At 45.3% G+C, this 21853-nt stretch overlaps 1 protein-coding gene across 6 annotated transcripts in view; it reads right to left on the reverse strand.

Annotated features, from left to right (window-relative positions):
- Positions 1 to 21853, reverse strand: part of ATP11C (ATPase phospholipid transporting 11C (ATP11C blood group)) — a 280200-nt gene that overhangs the window by 21130 nt on the left and 237217 nt on the right. For 4 of the 6 annotated variants that reach the window (XM_082262976.1, XM_082262974.1, XM_082262973.1 and 1 more), the window contains exons 27-28: positions 21500 to 21603; positions 21233 to 21386 (exon numbers count right to left, since the gene is read on the reverse strand). In XM_082262976.1, coding sequence (XP_082119102.1) covers positions 21233 to 21386; positions 21500 to 21603 — 258 coding nt within the window. Of the gene's footprint in view, positions 1 to 249; positions 341 to 21232; positions 21387 to 21499; positions 21604 to 21853 lie in introns of all 6 variants that reach the window. The other 2 variants (XM_082262977.1, XM_082262978.1) reach the window with 1 other exon arrangement.

Consider the following 21853-nt stretch of genomic DNA (forward strand, 5'->3'; position numbering starts at 1 on the left):
GACCTGTTTTTGCTGTATACTTCAGTATGACCGTAGAGTAATATTTGTCTCAATGGGCAGAGCAGCATTACAGCTATTGGTGAAATTGGTTGGGACAGCACTGTAATATGTGGTGATTTCCTTTGCCTCAAAACAATATTTCAGCTTCCTCATTTCCAAATTATAAAGAAATAATTATATAATGCATCATTACAAATACAATATGTAAACAAGACCTTAATGTAAGCTAGTAAAGTAAAGCATGGTCACCTTAATCACTCCAAGGGAAACTGTGATTGCTTGACGTTTGGGAAAGCATGAAAATAGTAGATGTTCCTGAAGAGGGCAAGTGTTTTGTTATCTGCTCCATGGAAGCAAAGGAATACAAGGAAGGAAGTAGGATCATTAAGGGAAGACAAGATAAAGGATTAGAGAAACAGACACAGAAGGAATAAATAAGGGAAGCAGATCACAGAGCAATTCTTTGTGCCCATACCCGGAACCAAATTGTTCAATGTGATTTGTGTAATAGTCTTGCTGCATATGAAGTAAAAACAAATGCAACAAAATATGGCTGACCACTTCAATGCTAAAATAGCATGTTCAATAATTAAAGAGGAAAGACAAGAGGGTGACATACAGTATACTGTACATTAGGCTCAACTGGATTTTTATTTTATAGACATTGTCTGTAAGATGGGCATAGATGAAAACAGGAATTTTTTTTTTTTTGTTTCACTGGTAAAAAGCAGCCTTTAGTAATTGGTATCTTAATCTAGCCATATTTTAGTAAAATTTCCATATAATGACACCCACTCATTAAAATGGTTACCCTTTACGTACACAAAAAAATATTTTAAAAAAACAACACGTTTAGGGGAAAATATAGCACAAGCTTTTTCCCTCCTTAGGCAGCAGAGCACAAATTGGTGATAAGTTCAGAATGTTTTCAATATGACTGACACAGGTTTCCGAAATGATTCTGTTGCAGAGCACAAACTGGTGAATAGTTCAGAATGTTTTCAATATGGCTGACATTGGTTTCCTAAAATATTCTGTTGTATTTGTTATCATTGAATATACAGACCGCTACAGCATATTGCTAGCTCCCTGGCTGTGCTTGACCCGAAAGAAGCATACAGTTTAAGAAAACCAGAAAGAAGTCAAAACTACTAACCTGCAAATTTGTTCAGTCAGTGACTCCAAAAGCGAAACAAGATTTTTGACTTATCAGTAAAATCAATTTTCAGGTATAAAGAACAGAACACAGGCTTCTTTAAATCATTTCGACTGAGGTATAGGTAGTTACCTTCAGGTGACCAGACATTGGCAAAAAAGGAAGGCTACAGGGATCCCCCTATATAACCCCTCTCACCCCCAGCTAGCCTCAATTTTATAGAAAGCAAATGGGAGATACGAACAGCAGAGGGAAGGCTCTTGTTCTGTACTTCAGGAATCTGATTTTTACTGGTTATAACAATCCTATTTTCCAGATGGTACCGTACAGGACACAGGCTTCTTGAAATCATTAGGACTCAGTTGTGTAAAAGCAGTCCAATGGAGGGGTGGTGAAAACAGCAAACAATGCCAAAAAGATTCACATAACAAACAGGTCATAAAGTGCTCAAAATACTCGGAGAGCATCTTGTAGCACCTTGCACTCGAAACTGGCATCAGAGAAGGCTTGACCATCCACCTGGTAAAATTTAAACATGAATGAAAGCACAGGTGACAGATCTGGTAGGTTGTGCTTCAACTGAGGAGAGATGAACCCTATAGGCTCTAATGATAACTTGTCTGTGCCCCTCACTCTCCACTGTTGCTAGGTGGATCAGAGGGAATCTACTTTCCTACAAAAAAAAAAAAAAAAGCTGTAGGTGGAAGGTAAACTCTCACAGAGCACACACCATATCAAGTCAGAGCAGATAAATAACATTTACCTTTTGAAAAAGAAAAAAAGGTCCACCTTACAGGCAACGTCTGGCAAGGAAATATTTCTAATAGCTTCAAAGGGTGACTTTTGATGAGCCAACATAAGCTTTAAACTAGAGAAAGAGAGGCTAAAGGTCTCAAACAGAACGGCTTAGGCAGAGATTTGTCCCTTAATGGTACTCAAGGCCAAATTTTGGTCCAAACCAGACTGGATGAAGGACAGGATCCTTTCTAGGATGAATAGTAGACTTTGAGAAATCCATTTCCTGGCCTTCAAGAAGATCGGGATGAGGGAGTCTGAAAGGCCCTGGGACCGTGCCTTAAATAGCCAAATGCCATTTACCAAAGAACAGGATGGGGCACTAGCCCTTGACACAGGAGATCTGGACAATCGGAAGAACCCATGGAGCATCTGCCAGGAGTTTAAATATGTCTAAAAACCACATCCTCCTGGGCCAATTTATTGCAATCAGGATTATTGGAATGCCACCTGTCTTAAACCTGCAAAGTAGTCAAGGGAAAATCTGGAGGAGCAGAAAGGCATACAGAACAGGTCAAAACTGATCCCACAACATCATCAGAATGTCCACTTCCAAGGACTGAGAGTCCCTGGGCCTAACAAACTTGTCTAGTTGATTTATCGAATCTGGACATCAGCAGTTCAACATCTGGCATCCCCCACCTGTGGCAAAGGGCTAGAAAGACCTCTGGGTGGAGAGCCCTATCCCCCGGATCCAGTCGCTGACGACTGAGAATATCTGCCTGACAAATTTCCCAACCCTGGGATGTGGATGGTAGACAGGGTCAGAACATGAAGTTCTGCTCAAGAGAGGATCAAGTCTGCTTATCTTATAGTGGTGCAACTTTTGCTCCCTCTTTGATGATTGGTGTAGGTCATGGCCGCAGCACTGTTTAGATTCTTGTTGGGTGACTTTGTAATAGGGGAATAGAGCATTGAAGGGACAACTGAATTGCCTTGAGTTCCAGAATGTTTAACGGAAGAGAAGCTTCCTTCAGCGACCAAGTCCCCTGAAGTGATAGGGTGTTCAGGGCTGCTCTTCAGCACAACAGGCTGCCATGGGCCCTATCTCTAAAAGTGCACTCCTACTTTAAGGAGAGCCCTCTAACCTCTAAACTACCTGGACCTTAAACATGAGATTAACCTCCACAGGGGCTGTGTAGGTCTTATTAGGGTAAGAAATGGCCGGATCCACCACAGGAAGTGCCCATTTCCTAGGGAAACTTTCCTCAACAGACTATTATTGGACAAAACATTTAGAAGAAGGAGAAAATGGGATTTTTGACTTTTCGTAAAATCCATTTCTCTTATGTTTATTGACGGACAGAGATCCTGATCTTCATGACCATTGGGTTATACTGTCCCCTACAGGAGTAGGAAACTAGGCAGAAAAAGAATATGGCTATGCAGTCCCAGGGCGTATACTCCCTCTCTCTGCTATAGTTACTGAGTTTTGTTACAAGCAGTGTCAGAAGAATTACAACTCCACAGAGGGGTGGGTGCTGTGTCAATAAACATCAGAGATATGGATTTTACGTTAAGTGAAAAAATAAATTTTCTCTTTCGTTCATTGATGGACACAGCTCCTGATCTTCATGACCATTGGAATGTCCCAAATCAGTGTTAAACATGAGGGGTGAGAACACCAAAAAATTTTCCAAGGCTAAACAGTAGCCAACTCGACAACAGGAGCTCAACCAAAAACAACTGGAGCCCACCTGAAAAAAACAATACACCCTAAGAGGATAAGGTCTGCTAAACAGCAGCCTGCAAAAAACCTTGCAGCCAAAAGAACCATCCGCAGATGCCAACACATCCACTTTATAGAACATTGTGAAAGTGCGCACCGACGACCAGGTGGCTGTCTTGCAAACCTGCGTCACTGACACCTGATGACAGAAGGCCCAGATGGCACCAAGTGCCCGAGTAGAGTTCGCCTTGACAGGGAAAGGAGGAACCTGACCCCTGATGAAATAGGCCTGAAATAGCGTCTGTCTGATCATTCTGGAAATGGTCGCAGAAGAAGCGGACAACCTTTTCCGAGGCCCATCCATGAGCACAAATAGTGAGTGACTTCCTAAAAGACCCCGTAGCTGCCAGGTACACCCTAATTGCTCGGACCACATCCAAAGCAATTTCTTTTGGATGTTTTGGCCTGGTACACAGGGAAGGCAATACAATGACTTCATTCAAATGAAATCAACCTTTGGAAGGAACGATGGACAGGGGTGAAGAACCACCTTACCTCTGTGAATCACCAGGTAAGGCTAATGACAGGATAACGCCGCCAGTTTGACACCCTGCTCGCAGAGGTGATAGCCACCCAAAAAGCCACCTTATGAGAGTGTAAGCAAGGGAATCTCCCTAAGAGTCTAAAAGGGAGGCTTCTGGAGGACTGAAAGCACCAAATTGAGGTCCCAAGGCGGCAATGGAGACAACACTGGAGGAACCAAATGTCGGATCCACTGAAGAAAGGTACGCACCAGGGAGTGTGTGGCCAAGGGTCCTTGGAGTAAGACAAAGCCGACACCTGGCCCTTGATGGCACTCGAGGCCAAATTTCTGTTTAACCCCCCATGGAAGGAAGTTCAAGATCCGAGGCACTAAGATGGAACGAGAACGAACCTCAAGAGACTGACACCACACAATGCACGTCTTCCATGTACGATGGTAGATCTTCCTAGAAGTAGATTTCCTAGCTTTTAACAGTGTTTGAGTCACTGACTCAAACCTCTATCCATCAGCATCTGTTGTTCAACAGCCAAGCCGTCAAAGCCGGCGACTGTAAAGCAGGATGGAAGATTGGTCCTTGGGACAGCAGATCCTCCCTGAGAGGAAGCTTCCAAGCAACGTCGGGGACCAGCCGCACCAGATTGGCATACCAAGCCCGGCGAGGCCAGTCCGGAATCCCTACTGCCTCGACCCTGTGTAGAAGTCTTGGCAGAAGCATGAGAGGAGGGAAGGCGTAAATCAGATGATACGGACCCCACGGGGCCAGCAGTTTACGGCGTCCACCAGAGGATCCTGTGACAGAGCCACAAACCTTTGCACCTTTCTGTTGAGACGAGACGCCAACAGATCCACCTGGGGGATGCCCCAACGGAGACACAACTGATGAAACACCTCCGGATGAAGGGACCACTCCCCTTGGTCCAACGCCTGCCAACTGAGGTAATCCGCCAGCCATTTTTCCTTCCTGGGAATGTGTACAGCGGAGAGGGCTGGAACGAACCGTTCTGCCCACCTTAGAATGCCGGCTTCCTCCAGAGCCACCAGAACACTTTTGACATAAGCCACAGCTGTGGCATTGCCTGATTGAATGTACACTGAACATCCCTGAAGACGATCTGTCCAATGGTCCAGGCACAGTCTGATCGCTCGGAGTTCCAAGACATTGATCGGTAGTCTGGACTCTTCCAGAGTCCACATCCCCTGAGCAGAATTTTTGCAGTGGACGCCTCCCCAGCCAGACAGGCTGGCATCCATGGTGACCACTGTCCAAAACAAAGGGAGGAAGAATTTGCCTAGCCAAAGCGCCGGAGAACGAAGCCACCACATCAGGGACTCCTTTGTTCCCCAGCTCAGCCGGATCTGATTGTCCAGAGACTGGAGTCCTGTTCCATTTAGCCAGAATCTCCCTTTGCAGGGACCTCGTATGGAACTGTGCAAACAGAACTGCCTCGAAGGTAGACACCATTAGGCCTAGCACCCTCATGCAAGTCCAGGGGGATGACCATCTGCTGGACAGCAGGAGACGAATTGCAGCCTGCAATTCATGGAATTTGTCCAGAGGAAGGAGCACTCTAGCTAAGGCCGAGTCCAGAATCAGACCCAGATGGTCTAGCTTTGTGGACAGAACCAGAGCAGACTTCTGAAAATTCAGAATCCAGCCGATCTCCCTCAGAGCTCATCTGGTGATTTCCAGGTTTTCCACCAGAGCAGAAGACGACTCAGCTCGCAGAAGGAGGTCGTCCCAAGTAGCCCAGTATCGCTATCCCCCGTTGGCGTAACAATGCTAACACCGGGGCTAACACTTCTGTGAGGACCCAAGGAGTACAGGCGAGACCAAAGGGTAACTCCACAAACTGATAATGCTCCTTTCCCACTGCAAAGCGGAGGAATCGCTGGTGACCGGCACATATTGGAATGTGAAGGTAAGCATCCTGATGTCGATAGAGGCAAGAAAATCCCCCTTATGCAGGAATGCCACCATCGTGCGAATGGACTCTATCCTGAACTTCTGCACCCTCGCAAAGCAGTTCAGCACCTTGAGGTCCAGGATTGGACGCACCTTGCCTTCCTTCCTGGGAACTGTAAACAGGTTTGAGTAAAAACCCTGAAAACGTTCCGAAGTCGGAACGTGGGACAATCACCCCTTGAAGTAACAGGTCTTGTACCGCCCCAAACAGACCCTGTAAGTGGTCCGGGGAAAGGCGCAAGTTGGAAGGAAAGAACCTTGCCAGGGGACAAGAGCGAAACTCGAGTAAGTACACGGATCCGGAAACCAGAAAAGACACCCCCCCCCACGACCAATACGGGTGAGGGTGCACCTTCATGCTGAAGGAGCCTTGTTCCACGGGTCTAGAGAAGCCCGCTCTCAGCTTGACAGACCAGGTTCGTCTGAATCCTCCAGAGGCCCTGAAAGGCTTTGTGACCTTGTCAATCGACTCTGAGGGACAAAAAAAATTCTGGTCCGCCAACTCAGCAAAAGCAGGGGGGAGCTGTTCTCCCTCCAGGTCACGGTGTAAAAGCTTAGCCCACTCGGTCAGAGTTTGCGACACCAGGGCAATGGTGAATACTGGCCTCAGTGCCAAACCAGCCAGAGCGTACATATTGGAGGCCACAACCTCCACCTTCCTGTCAGCCGGATCTTTAAAGGCCGGGGACTCTTCAACCAGAATCATGGTTGCCTTGATCAATCTGGAAACTGGAGGGTCCACCACTGGTGGAACAGTCCACTTCCTAATAAGGGACTCCTCATTGAGGTAATGCCTAGTAAATCGCTTAGGGACCCCAAGCTTTGGTTGTCCCCACTCTTTAGCGACAATTCTGTCAAAATAGGCAGGGAAAGGAAACACCTTTGCCACACTAGATGGCTTGTAAGTGCCAAAAGGAACCTGCGCCTCCGTCGTGGCTGCATCCTCCATCTTTAAAGTCTTACGCACAGATACAATCAGTGCTTCCACCAGCGCGTTTTCGTGCACGGTTACAGATGTGGAGCAATCATCCTCACTATCTGAGGATTCCGGTCGCGTGGTCTCAGGCCCAGCAGGGTGACCCACGTCTGCGGCGGCCCAATCAGATTCAAGATCTGATGAGACAGATGAGGCAGGGGAAGGCGGGGGCCCTTTTTGCTAGCTCATTGCCTGAAAGTCACCCCCACCCGGGACACAAAGAACTTCAGGACAGCCGTCAGGGCATCGATGAATGGTTGGGACCCAGAGGGCCCCGCAGCCTCAGAGAGGGGATATGTGCGCCAAAGACTCCATGAGTCGTCACCAGGGGGGGCCCGCACAAAACACTGCAAAGGGACAACCCCCCCCCACCGCGCTGGCAGCACCACTTGGTCACCAGGCACAAAGCACCAAGCAATCCTCAGCAGAGAGGGAGAAAACCCCACCAGACTCACCACCCAGAAGAAACAAGTATCTGCAGCCACCAGGATAATCTGCACTCCACATGTGGCGATCAGTAAGTGAAGAGATCCAGGATGTAAAGAAAGGGTTCCGCGATAAGGATATGAAATAAAGGCTGCAGCCTCCCTCAGATGCAACCAAAGGTTATATCTAAAAGTGTATAAAATATATAAGGGGTGAGGGAATATGGCGCTGCCTGAAAAAGGATGCAGGGGAAAGTACACTGGAGTAAGAGTAGAGTAGTAATAGATGAATTCCCTTAAGCAAATAAAATCATATACAGATGAATCTTGACTAAGTAGGTCCAGATAGTAAGCATAAATATAACAACAATAATATAAAGTGACTAGTGCAGCGGTCTGGGCTACCTGAGTGTGTGCCCAGTAAAGTGACTAAGTGACACAGATTCAAAGAAATCAATCAAAAAAAAATGTGATTCCCTTCAGATCGAATAAATCTTTCGCTTTTTTTGTATTTTAAAGTTGCACTTCTGTTTGTCAAAAAGCAATATTTTTGTTTATGAACTTGGTTTTATTTATAAATGTTATTTATTTATAAGACATTGTATATCACAATGGCTAAAACCTTAATACCATAAATCATAACATTATTAGATTTTTACTGCAGGGGTATATTATTAGTTTGTAAATGCTAGAGAAATGTTTAAATAATGCATTACAATTTACCTAAACACATTTGATTTGTAGTTGACTAAAACGTATGGGTTTTTAGTCGACTAAAATATGATTAAAACTAAAAATTCAGATGACTAAAATGCGACTAAAATTAAAATAGCATTATAGTCAAATAACTATGACTAAATCGAAATTTGCTGCCAAAATTAACAGTGCCTTGCAGTCTTTTTTTATTTTTTCCAATGTCCAATCACTTTATAACTGCATGTAATCCAATAGCAATGATTTAAAGAAGCCAGCAAGGCCATATTTTAGCCTAGACCAAATAGATTGTGGCCTGGGCCACTACAGCCGCTGTGTAACAATGATTGAAATCTTTCTTCCACAAGTAAAATCACAGTTTTTTGAGCAGTGATAGAAGGTTGGCACTACTAATACTGTCCTCACATATACTTATGTAAAAACCAATACAGTAAAAACAGATTTAAATGCACAGTCCCATGATAGGATCAGCAATATAAACATATTGGTTAAAGCACAAAGTTCAGTGCAAAGGTGTGCACAGAAAATTGGTGGTTACTTGAAAAGTGAAGAAGTGATCCAGTACAGTGCTCCAGAATCATCCACCACACCCCTGTAAAATGGACACTCACCGGAAAAGCTGGCTGCCGTTAAAGCAGCAAACACACATTCAGTGTAGATCCACCATCTGGTGTGGGGAAGGCTATTCAGCAACTCGCACCATCCAGATGTAGCTGTGGTAAATAAAGCTCACTAGGAGCCAGATGAAGTCTCCATAGTGTAGTATTTATTGGATGACTGGAGCACTGTACTGGATCACTTCTTCACTTTTCAAATCACCACCAATTTTTTGTGCACACCTTTGCACTAAACTTTGTGTTTTAACCAATAGGTTTATATTGCTGATCCTATAATGGGACTGTGCATTTAAATCTCTGTTTTTCACTATATTGGTTTTTATTGTTGATTTTCATTCAAGATTGGACTTAGGGCAAGTTTATGCTCAGCGAGCGAGGCACGGTTATGCGCAGGCTACAACTTCCCAGGCACTCACACATAGATGCCTTCTGTCTGCTTGGAAGCAGCCAGAATTCTGAATAAGATGATCTGACTAAGGTCTGTATACTTCTTGAAAAGTTTTTTATAAATATTTTGTTGAAAACTTTAATTAATCTAACAGTTGTGCATTTTTCGTGTCTCTTATTTACTGTATATGTTTAGGCATTGTGGTGGTGGGAGCAGCTTGTACATGGCCATAATTCAGAAGCTGGAATGAACCCTCCAACATGACCACATTTACAGAAAATAATAAAATTAGTACAATAAATAAGGGGTTTAATACAGTTTTTGCATTGTGGCCATTTATATATATATATATATATATATATATATATATATATATATAAAAAAAAATATCACCTAAAAAAAATGCTTCCTTGGATGTCCGTACTGTGCCTCTCTGTGGGTATGTTTCTGGTGTATCAGTTACAATGCCGATTGTGTCTCTGTGGACATGTTCTTAGATGTGTCAGTACGGCACTGACTGTGTCTCTGCAGACATGTTCCCGGTTGTGTTAGTATTAGTGATCGACTGATATCGGTTTTTCGTTGCCAATACCGATACTTCGGCCAATGCATATTAGTATCGGCCGATATTTTTATACATTTAAGAAAAAAATGTTTCACATTTTTTTCTTTCTTGACCGGTACTCTTGTGGAGAAATCTGGGGGTCTAAAAGACGCCAAATCCCTCTACTGCACTTAAAAGCATTAAAAACGCCAAGTTTGGCTGTTTTGAATGCTGTCATTTTTCTTTTACTCTGGCGGCAGTACCCAGAAACGATGTCACTTATGACATCACTTCCGGGTTTTTGTATGGAGACCCGATCAGAGCTGAATGTGGCTTTGATCGGGTCTTTGGCGGCCGTGCAGGCTGGTTGCCCGGGTCTCCCGGTGGGGCGAGTTTCCCGGGTCTACGGTGGGACAGGTGACCCGTGCGAGCCGCGATGTCCCCTCCCTTCTCAGCCGCATCGGTTGTCATTACAAGACAGCCGACCGTCGGCTATGGACGCCGGTACCGGGGTGATGCCTCTAGCTGCAGGCTAGGATATTTGCACTTTCCCGAAAGATCGGCAATATCTGTAACCTCCGGGGCCGATTCCGATATATCGGGAAAAGTGCATATCGGCCCTCGATATATCGGCTTTGCCGATAATCGGTCGATCCCTAGTCAGTATGTTATGGATTGTGTCTCCGCAGATATTTTCATGGTTGTGAGAGTACAGTACTGGTTATGGCTCTCTGGACATTGCTACTTGTGTCAGTATGGTACTGATTGAGTCTGAAATTTCTAGCAGTGTCAGTACAGTAATTTAGTTGTCTCCTGGTTGTGATTGTGATAATTACATATTCCCCATAAATACATATTACACATATATGTAATATTTACATATTACATATACATAACTACATATCCCCCATCGCACCACAATCTAAGTTCAATATTTATTACCTGCCGCTAATTACTACATAATAATTAGCATGTGCTGCATACTGAGGATTGGATGGTGTGCTAGCAGACTAGCAATATATCTACCTATGCATGTAACATGCAGTGGCAATATTTAGGTGTCCAAAAATACTATTGGTTGTACAAATGCCCACGACAAAGGTGTAACCGTAGCCCCAGACATGAAACAGCAAATGCAAATGCAGGCACACTCCAACCAAAAAAAAAAAAAGAGTTTAGTTGGTGCGTCTATTTCCAGTCAGCTGCTTATTAAAAAAAACACACTTATTTCTCCTTCTACTGTGCCTGTACTTATACTGGCTGAAACGTGTGTTTGCTTGTGTCTATAAACATAAATGGCCATTTCAGCTGGCCAAACTGCAATTAAAGCATAACTAAAGGCAAGAATTTTATTTTTTTTTAGTTTTGAAAAGATTGCAGAGGGAATAAAATGCTTGTCAGTTTGTATTGCAGTCTGTGCCCCGCTAGGGAGATCCACCCTCTCTATTTGCCCTGTTTACCATCATCATTAACAATTTAAGTAAAAGAAAATCCCAAATATTGGGTTGTCCCCAGGAAAGTAATATAGGGGAAATCTTCCAGTGGGGACACTAGTTCTGGTGAGCTGGGGGACCCCAAGAAATGTGCTTAATTTGCAGGGATTTCCTCTCCCTTCCTGTTTTGGCTATGGGACAGGAAGTGAAGGGACATCTCCCAATGAGACAGAGATGGGGAAAAAAAAAAATCTGACAAGAGGTTATAACCCCCCCTTGCTCTATCCAAAAATTGAAAAAAATTGATTTTTTTACTAACTGTAAAATACATTTTTCTGATGTTCATTGATGGACACAGCTCCTGATCTTCTTAACCATTGGGTTATGCTGCGCCTTACAGGACGACGACACTAGGCAGAAAAAAAAAAGTCTGGCTATGCCTATGGGCAGTCCCAGGGGGTATACTCCGCTCTCCCTGCTATAGGTACTCAGTTTTGTTACAAGCAGTGTCAGAAGAATTACAACTCCATAGAGGGATGGTGCTGACGGCAAGTCAAAAATCCCATTTTATCTTTTGTTCATTGACAGGCACAGCTTCTGATCGTTTTAACCATTGGGACATCCCAAAGCAGTGTTAAACATGAGGGGTGGGAACAGCGCTAACTATAGCCAACCAGGTAAACAGGAGCTCAACCAAAACAACTGCCGCACACATGAAAAAAAACACCCTCAAAGAGGACCAGGTCTTCTACAACAGCAGCCTGCAAAACCTTGTGGCCAAAGAATGATGCCAACATATCCACTTATAGAACTTTGTGAAAGTGTGCACCAATGACCAGGTGGCCGCCTTGCAAACATGCGTCACTGATGCCTGATGATGGAACGCCCAGGAGGCACTGAGCGCCCGAGTAGAGTGCGCCTTGACAGGGAAAGGAGGAACCTGACCCCTGATGGAAAAGGCCTGAATCACTGTCTGTCTGATCCACCTGGAAATAGTCGAAGTGGAAGCGGACAACCCTTTCCGAGGCCCATCCGTGAGCACAAACAGTGAGTCTGACTTCCTCAAAGACTCCATAGCTGCCAGGTACACCATAATTCTCCAGAACACATCCAAGGGATGCAAGGCCATTTTCTTCAGATGTTTAGGCCTGGGACACAGGGAAGGCAACACAATGTCTTCATTCAAATGAAAATCAGAGACAACCTTTGGAAGGAACGATGGACAGGGAGGAAGAACCACTATATCTCTGTGAACCACCAAGTAAGGTGAACAACAGGATAACGCCACCAATTCATACACCCTGTGACAGAGGTGATAGCCACCAAACAGGTCACCTTCTGGGACAGCTTAAGCAGAGGAATCTCGCAAAGATTCTCAAAAGGAGGCTTCTGGAGGACTGAGAGCACCGATTTGAGGTCCAAAGGCGGCAACGGAGACAGCACTGGAGGGACCAGGTGCCTAACTCCCTGAAGAAAATTACGCACAAGGGAGTATGTGGCAAAGGGCCTTTGAAATAAAAAAGACCACCAATGCCGACACCTGACCCTTGATAGTACTGAAGGCCAGTTTCTGCTCAACCCCCTGTTGAAGGAAGGTCAAGATCCGAGCCACCGAGTAAGAGTGAGGATTAACCTCAAGAGACCCACACCATGCAATGTACGACTTCCATGTACGATAGTAGATTTTCCTAGAAGTGGATTTCCTAGCTTTTAACAGTGTTGGAATCACAACTTCAACAAACCTCTAACCATCAGCACCTGCCGTTCAACAGCCAAGCCGTCAAAGCCAGGGACCTTAAGCCAGGATGGAAGATTGGTCCTAGGGACAGAAGATCCTTCCTGAGAGGAAGCTGCCAAGGCATATGGGTGACCAGTCGCACCAGATTGGCGTACCAAGCATGGCGAGGCCAGTCCAAGGTCACTAAGATGACCGGAATCCCTTCTGCCTCAATCTTCGTAAAAGGCTTGGCAGGAGTTTGAAAAACCGTCTGCGGCATCGGCCAGAGGATCCCGAGGCCATGCCACAAACCTCTGTACCTTCCATGGAATGTGTACAGCAGAGAAGGCTGGAACGATCGTTCTGCCCACCTTAGAATACTGACTACTTCTTGTGCCCCCATGGTAATTGACATAGGCTACCGCCATGGCATTGTCTGATTAAATTCGTACCGGACACCCCTAAAGACAAATTGTCCAATGATCCAGACAAAGACTGATCGCTCAGAGTTCCAGTACATTGATCGGCAGTCTGGACTTCCTAAGCACAAGCTGTGCCGAGGACGCCTCCCCACCCGGACAGGCTGGCATCTGTGGTGACAACCACCCAGTACAGGGGGAGAAGGATTTCCCTGTCGAAGTGCCAGAGAATGAAAGTGCAAAATTGTTGGTGCCAGGCGCTATCACCAAAAAAACTGTGCTGTGCGCTTTTTTAAAACGTGCAAATAAAATGTGAAGATAAAATGTATGCTGTGCGTTTTGTAAAACCTTTTTGTTTTAAAACCTGTGCTGTGCGTTTTAAACATATGCTGTGCGTTTTAAGTTGTGTGCCGTGCGATTTAAAACCAACCTGTTTTAAAATCAATGCAATATTAGCACTACAATTATACCATTATAAAGTGCATGTGTGCATACATTAGAACCTTATAGTGTCACCACTTGGTTAGTACTTTGGTGCTGTGAGCCAGTGTATCAATTACACAATAAGTGCCATTTACAGTAAGAAGATAGCAGCCCGTGGATCACCACTGGGTATAGTTGCTTACCGCACTTCTTGTCCTCTTTGGCTCGATTTCCCTCATTTGCTGCAGCAAAAAATAGCCTCCATTGCGTAGTAAAGCATGTGTGAGGTAAAAGCAGGTGTAATATCCACTCACATAGTAGGAGTTCACTCTCAGGCATGCAGGGTCCGCCGGGTTGTTCCGCTTCCGCGTTCCACCAACCTGAACCACCGCTACCAGAAGTGACGTACTGACGTACTAAGCCACGCCCTACGCGTTTCGTCACTACGACGTCATCTGGAGCGTGCCATCTAGCGCTACTCCCGGTGTTTTTATAGGCTGAGCTGGCGCCATGTTGGTACACCATTAGGTTCGAGTTAGCGGCCATGTTTGTACACCTTATTATGTGTATAGCCAATAATGTGCAGCCATAAAAACTGGTCATCATGTGAACTCCAATTGATGTGTTTGCCGTATTGCTACATACATTTCCATACATTTTATTAATAACATATTAAGCAGATTAAAAACAATTGAGTACGGCAAAACATATAATTTGCATAAAAAGAAGAAAAATACCGTTGTGAATACATAGTGCTTTTAATGAATACAATGCGGGCCAGTGCAAGTGATAGTGCCCGATTAGAATAATAAAAAGTATTCTGGTGACTTTTACATTGGTTCGGTGCTTTTCTGTAGATGAACATGGGTTTTGCAGGAAGTATCTCTTTTAGTGTGGTGTCTCCTTTAAGGATGGGCCAATGCTTCCTGATGATTTTTTCCAAAGCTTTGTGTTGTGTGTTATATCCTGTCAGGAAGGCGAACTCTGTGTTTTTATTTTTATTTGCTCTGTTTGTGGAGTCCTTTATCAGATCTTCTCTCTTCATTTTTCCTACCGTGTTCTTAATGCTGTTGAGCTCACTTCGCTTATATCCCTTCTCTACGAATCTATCGATGAGTAATCGGGATTGTGTTTCGAAATCTTCTGGTTCACTGCAGTTTCTTTTAATCCTCATTAGTTGCCCTTTGGGAATGTTACCTAGCCACTTTGGATGGTGGCAGCTGTTTTTGGGGATATACCCATTCCTGTCCGTTTTTTTGAAGTGGGTTTTACTGGCCAATTTCCCATCTTTTTTAAACAGTTCCAGATCCAGAAAGGCTATCAAAGATATAAACTTTCCTGAAGTTTTTATAATAATTTTTTATTAATTTTTATCGATTTTTTTCAATCGATTGTTTCACCGATTTTTATTGCACTATGTATGGGACTCAATTTTTAATTCATTTCCATTAGTGGTTAAAATGCCTCACGCATCTATGTACCTAAGGAGCCCATCATCGATCATCAAAGAATGTGATTATTCATCTCACTTCACATCACCAATGTAAAAGTCACCAGAATACTTTTTATTATTCTAATCGGGCACTATCACTTGCACTGGCCCGCACTGTATTCATTAAAAGCACTATGTATTGACAACGGTATTTTTCTTCTTTTTATGCAAATTATATGTTTCGCCGTACTCAATTGTTTTTAATCTGCTTAATATGTTATTAATAAAATGTATGGAAATGTATGTAGCAGTACGGCAAACACATCAATAGGAGTTCACATGATGACCAGTTTTTATGGCTGCACATTATTGGCTATACACATAATAAGGTGTACAAACATGGCCGCTAACTCGAACCTAATGGTGTACCAACATGGCGCAAGCTCAGCCTATAAAAACACCGGGAGTAGCGCTAGATGGCCCGCTCCAGATGACGTCGTAGTGACGATACACATAGGGCGTGGCTTAGTACGTCAGTACGTCACTTCCGGTAGCGGTGGTTCAGGCCAGTGGAACGTAGAAGCGAAACAACCCGGCGGATCCTGCATGCCTGAGAGTGAACTCATACTATGTGAGTGGATGTTACACCTGCTTTTACCTCACACATGCTTTACTACGCAATGGAGGCTATTTTTTGCTGCAGCAAATGAGGGAAATCGAGCCAAAGAGGACAAGAAGTGCGGTAAGCAACTATACCCAGTGGTGATCCACGGGCTGCTATCTTCTTACTGTATATGGCACTTATTGTGTAATTGACACACTGGCTCACAGCACCAAAGTACTAACCAAGTGGTGACACTATAAGGTTCTAATGTATGCACACATGGACTTTATAATGGTATAATTGTAGTGCTAATATTGCATTGATTTTAAAACAGGTTGGTTTTAAATCACACGGCACACAACTTAAAACGCACAGCATATGTTTTAAAACGCACAGCACAGGTTTTAAAACAAAAAGGTTTTACAAAACGCACAGCATACATTTTATCTTCACATTTTATTTGCACGTTTTAAAAAAGCGCACAGCACAGTTTTTTGGTGATAGCGCCTGGCACCAACAATTTTGCACTTTCTTATTACCCACTGCCTCAGTGGCAGGTTGGCGGCAGCTCATCACCATCTTTAATATCACCATTACTAACATACTGAAGGCTCCATAGCGCTGGTATCCACCCTCAAACCTCATACTGCCAGAGAATGAAGCGACCTCTAGAGACTGTAGATTCTTGTCCCATTTCACCAGAATCTCTCTTTTTGCAGAGATCTTGTGTGGAACTGTGCAAACGTAACCGCCTCAAAAGGTAGACACCATCAGGCCCAGCAACTGCATGGAAGCCCGGAGGGATTACTGTCTGCTAGACAACAGAAGCTGAATCGCCTCCTGCAATTACTGGAGTTTTTCCAGAGGAAGCAACACTCTGGCTGAGGCTGAATCCACCCAGATAGTCCAGTTTTGTGGACGGAACAAGAGCAGACTTCTGAAGATTCAGAATCCAACCACACTCCCTCAGAGATTGCAGAGTAATCTACAAGGCATCCATCAGAGCAGTCGGTAATTGTCCAGGTACCCCAGTATCGCGATCCCCCCGACGCAACAATGCCAGCACCGGGCCTACACTTTGTGAAGACCCGAGGTGCGACCAAAGGTAAATGCCACAAACTGATCATGCCCCTCGCCCATGGCAAAGCGGAGTAAGCGCTGGTGACCGGCACATATTGGCATGTGAAGGTAGGTGCCCTTGATGTTGAAAGAAGCGAGAAAATCCCCTAGATGTAGGGACGTGATTACCATAAGGAAGTACCTTGCCTTCCTTCCAGGGAACTGTAAACCAATTTGAGTAAAACCCCAGAAAACATTCCAATGCTGGAACCATCATTCCATGAAGTAACAAGTCTTGTACTGCCCCAAAGTGACCCCGTAAGTGTTTTGGGGACAAGTGCAGGTTGGAAGGGAAAAACTGAAACTCGATCTTGTAGCCGAACCGAAAGACTTTGTGAACCTACTTGACCTGTACCAGAGAGGTCCACAGTTTCCGGAAATCAGTGAAGATGTCACCCCACCCCAGATATGGGTAAGGGCGCCCCCTTCATGCAGAGAAAGCCTTGTCCGCAGGTCTGGAAGTGCCCCCTGTGGCTTGCCAGACCAGGTCCTCTTGGAACCCCTGGGGGGAAGCCCTGAAGGACTCTTGTCCCTTGAGGGATGAAAAAAGGCCTCTTATGAGCCGTGAAGAATGGCCCATGTCTACTAATGATGATCATCCAAGGAAGCTGCAAACAGGGCATCCCCCACAAAGGGGAGATCAGATAAGGCCTTTCGTAGAAGTCTGGTCCGCAGACCAGAAATGTCAGCCAGATAAGACGCCAAAGGACCACTGCTGATACAGACAGCCTAAAATCAAAGGAGCCGCATCCAAAAAGGCACAGATAAACTGTAGCCCCTGGATCAACTGATCCGCCAGCTCCGAAAAGGCAGGGGGAAGCCATTTTTCCTCCAGGTCCCGGCGTAAAAGTTTAGCCCACTCATCAGAGTTTACGACACCAGGACAATAGTAAATATTGGCCTAAACCAAACCAGCCATTGCGAAACATATGGCGGGCCAGAGCCTCGGCTCTCCTATCAACCGGATCTTTAAAGGCCAAGGACTCCTCAACAGGAAGTAAGGCAGCTTTATTTAACCTGGAAACCGGTGACTCTACTACAGGTGGGACCGTCCACTTTTTAAGCTCGGAATCCTTATAAGGATACCGCATAGCAGAGTGCTTAGAGTGCATTTTGGACAACCCCACTGTTATGGGCGTTCTTGTCAAACCAATCTCCAAACATTCTACGAGGAGGTGAGCTGTGAGCTAGATAGGGGGAGACCAGTGGATGTGGTGTACTTGGATTTCGCTAAGGCGTTTGATACAGTTCCCCACAAGCGCTTAATTTATAAAATAAGGTCTGCAGGTATCGATAGCAGGGTTTGCTCTTGGATACGGAACTGGCTAAAAAGGCGTGTCCAAAGGGTAGTAATAAACAGCGCATACTCAGACTGGTCTGAGGTGGTAAGCGGGGTCCCCCAAGGCTCAGTCTTGGGACCAACCTTGTTCAATTTATTCATAAACAACATTGAGGTCGGGATCAGTAGTTCGATATCAGTTTTTGCAGATGACACAAAATTGGGCAGGGCAATAACTTCACAACATGAAGCAGATATCCTACAGAATGACCTGGACAAAAAAACGGAGTGGGCAACGACATGGCAAATGAGGTTTAACGTGGAGAAGTGTAAGGTTTTGCACTTGGGGACTAAAAACATAAAAACACAATACACGTTAGGAGGGGAGCCCTTGGGGGAATCAAAAATGGAGAAGGATCTGGGAGTCATGCTGGAAACAGCATGCAATGTCAAGCGGCAGCTGCCAAAGCCAGCAGAACATTAGCATGCATAAAGAAAGGGATGCATTCCAGAGATAAGACTATAATCCTTCCACTTTATAAAACTCTGGTCCGACCGCATCTGGAGTATTCTGTCCAGTTCTGGTCGCCAGTCCTCAGGAGGGATGTGTTGGAGCTGGAGAGAGTCCAGAGAAGGGCAACTAAACTAATTAGGGGATTGGAGGACCTTGACTATGAAGAGCGTCTACAATCGCTCGATTTATTCTCCCTGGAGAAGAGACGTCTGAGGGGAGACATGATAGCAATTTATAAATATCTTAATGGGGATCCCAGCTTAGAAAAAAAGCTGTTCACTCGAAGGGATTGCATGAGGACTCGAGGGCATACAATGCGATTAGAGGAGAAGCGTTTTAACCTCAGGCAACGCGGGGGTTCTTTACTGTTAGGGCAACAAGATTGTGGAATTCTCTACCACAAGAGGTGGTTTCTGCGGGTAGTATGGTGGCTTTCAAAAGACTCTTAGACTTACATCTCAAGGATCAGAACATTCAGGGGTATGTGAGATGATTACAGCCACACACACCTACACAGGTTGAACTAGATGGACTATTGTCTTTATTCAACCTCACCTACTATGTAACTATGTGACAATGTTGTCAAAGTAAGCGGGAAAGGTGAACATCCCCGCCACAGTGCCAAAAGGGACCAGCGCCTCTGATGCAGCATCTCCGCCATGTTTAAAATTTTTCGCTCTGACACAAGCAGTGCATCCACCAGCGCCTTTTCATGCACGGCTAGAGAAGCAGAGGATACATCCTCACTGTCTGACTACTCAGACCCAGTAGGGGGACTCGCGCCCGCGGCGGCCGAAATATATTCAGGAGCTGACGGGCCAGATGAGGCAGGGGAGAGCGGTGGATGCTATATACTAAGGTCACCTGGAAAAAATAATCAGGGGAGGGCCACTGACTGCGATCCCACAAGGGGGACGCCGACCCAGGGTCCACAAATGGACAACCTATTGGACCACGCAAAAAAACAAGGGGGTCGCCCTCCAAGCCCCTCCATAAAGGCCCACACAAAAGGAAATAGCCCCCTTAAAAGGGGAACCGCCCACTGTGACGCGGACACACAGGCAGAGTATCCCGATGGTCCCACAGCGCTAAAGGGGTTAGTGGTATTGTCACCATCAAAAATAAAACTGCCTCTACAGCACCAAGGGAGGTACCTAGAAGGCCACGGCCTCAATTTGTATGGAGGCCCAGCCGCAAGTGCACTCATCCCAACTAGGCTCACTGGGGCTGCCCCCCCCAACGGAAGTCGACTCGACCACATGGCCTAGTAGGCAGCAAGCCCTGGCCGACATTTTTGTGGATGCCCAGCTGCCTGGGTGCGAGCATCAGCGGAGATAACCGACCAGGGGCAGCAGAGGGGAGGGCGGATGCCCAAACGGAGGGTAGTGGCTTCAGCCATATTCACTGGAGCTGCCACACATAGCTTCCGACCAGTAGGATGTAAAGCCGCGGCCTAAATTTGGGGCCGGATCTGGCCGCGTGAGGTGCGGACGCCAAACCATCCGCTCCCCCAGCCCAACAACTGCAGCATCCCTGCCCTAGTCACCAACCTCCAGGGTAGCAGGGGAACCCTGCTCAACCCCACGTTGTGCACCAGGAAAACGCCGGTTAGCAGCAACTCCAAAAAAGCCCCCCTTAGGAACATATGGCAAAAGCCAGCTCATAACCTCAACCAGGGAGGGGGGGGGGGGGGCTGAAGACCCACAGTGACCACCTCATTTTTAGAGGGCTGGGGGGTTTCGGGGGTCCCATCGTCCCAGGGAGGGGCCCACGTCCACCCCAAAACCCTCCAGGGGTAGAGGGGGGGCAGCTACTTAAAATACCAGGAACAGGGTGGGCACTGACAGACCACCGCTCCATAGGGCTTGTGGGTGGCTGTCGGCCAGGAGGAACACTGCAAATCAGGCCGAGGCCAGGTCATATGCGCCCTCGCGAGACGTTTAGCTCGCAGGTCAGCCCCCGATCTAGTGGGGCTATGTCACGACCAAGCTAGTGCGGAGCTGAGGCCTGCGTGTACTTGCTTGCCAGGCTGGGGGACCCTCTGGATCGAGATTATCCAGTCAGTCGCCCAGTCCGGCAGTTGATAGCAGATTCTCACAGGAACAAAATAACAAAGATAGGAAAAAATGCATTTAAAAAGGAAAAAAATTGCCAGGACCAGAGATCCCAGCAAGGAACTAGGTCCTTACTTCTGATTAGGCAGAAAAAAACTTAGTGCCTATAGCTGAGTGTGGGTATATACCCCCTGAGACTACTCATAAGCGTAGTCAAGCTTTTTCCTGCCTAGTGTCCTACTCCTGTAGGGGGCAGTATAACCCAATGACTAGGAAGAATCAGGAGCCGTGTCCGTCAATGAACAAAAGAGAAAAACATTTTGGCTTAAACATGATATACTATAACACAATAATATGTAAAAAAAAAAAAAAAAAAAAAAAAAAAAAAAAAAAATCATCTAGCTTGCTAATTTCATGCATAAACAAAACTAACGTAAGTATCCTTACCTTCTGGCCTGCAGTCCTAAGACTTGTTAAAGTTCTAAGCAAGAATTCTGGATACAAGCTGACAAAAACCAGAAGAATTATAGAAAGCCAAACTGACACTGATGTCAGCATGTTGGAAAATACAAAGTACATTCGTTGCTGCTTAAGAAATGGCCTAAAAAAGGAAGAGAAAAAAACAGATGGAAAGTATCCTTCAAAATATAAAACTCTAAGCAAAGACTTGCATGTGTTTAGAAAAATAAATTCAACAAAATCTTGCACACTTACCAAATGATACCTCCCCAAAATATGGAGAAAATGACATAAAAGGCCAGTGAACCCCATATGACCAAATGGTTCAACCAGGTCCAGTAGCGAGTATCTAATGCAAGCTGTAAAAAAAAAAATACTATATTTTTAATTTTTTAGTAAGTAAGGTAAACAAAGCATAAAGCTTCAGTCAATAGGTGCAGCAATTCACAAATGTTCATGTTTTTCAGGAACACGTTATGACTTCTATTGAAAAAAAAAAAATAATCTGTTGCACACATAGCTCAGTCTGATTTCACACACACCACTGAACAACTCAGAGTCATAACTCATACCCTTTCCTGTGTACTTGGTATCAGGTGAAATCAAAAA

Source organism: Pelophylax lessonae (genome assembly GCF_965119305.1).
Source record: "Pelophylax lessonae genome assembly, chromosome: 7".
NCBI classification, from domain to species: Eukaryota; Metazoa; Chordata; class Amphibia; order Anura; family Ranidae; genus Pelophylax; species Pelophylax lessonae.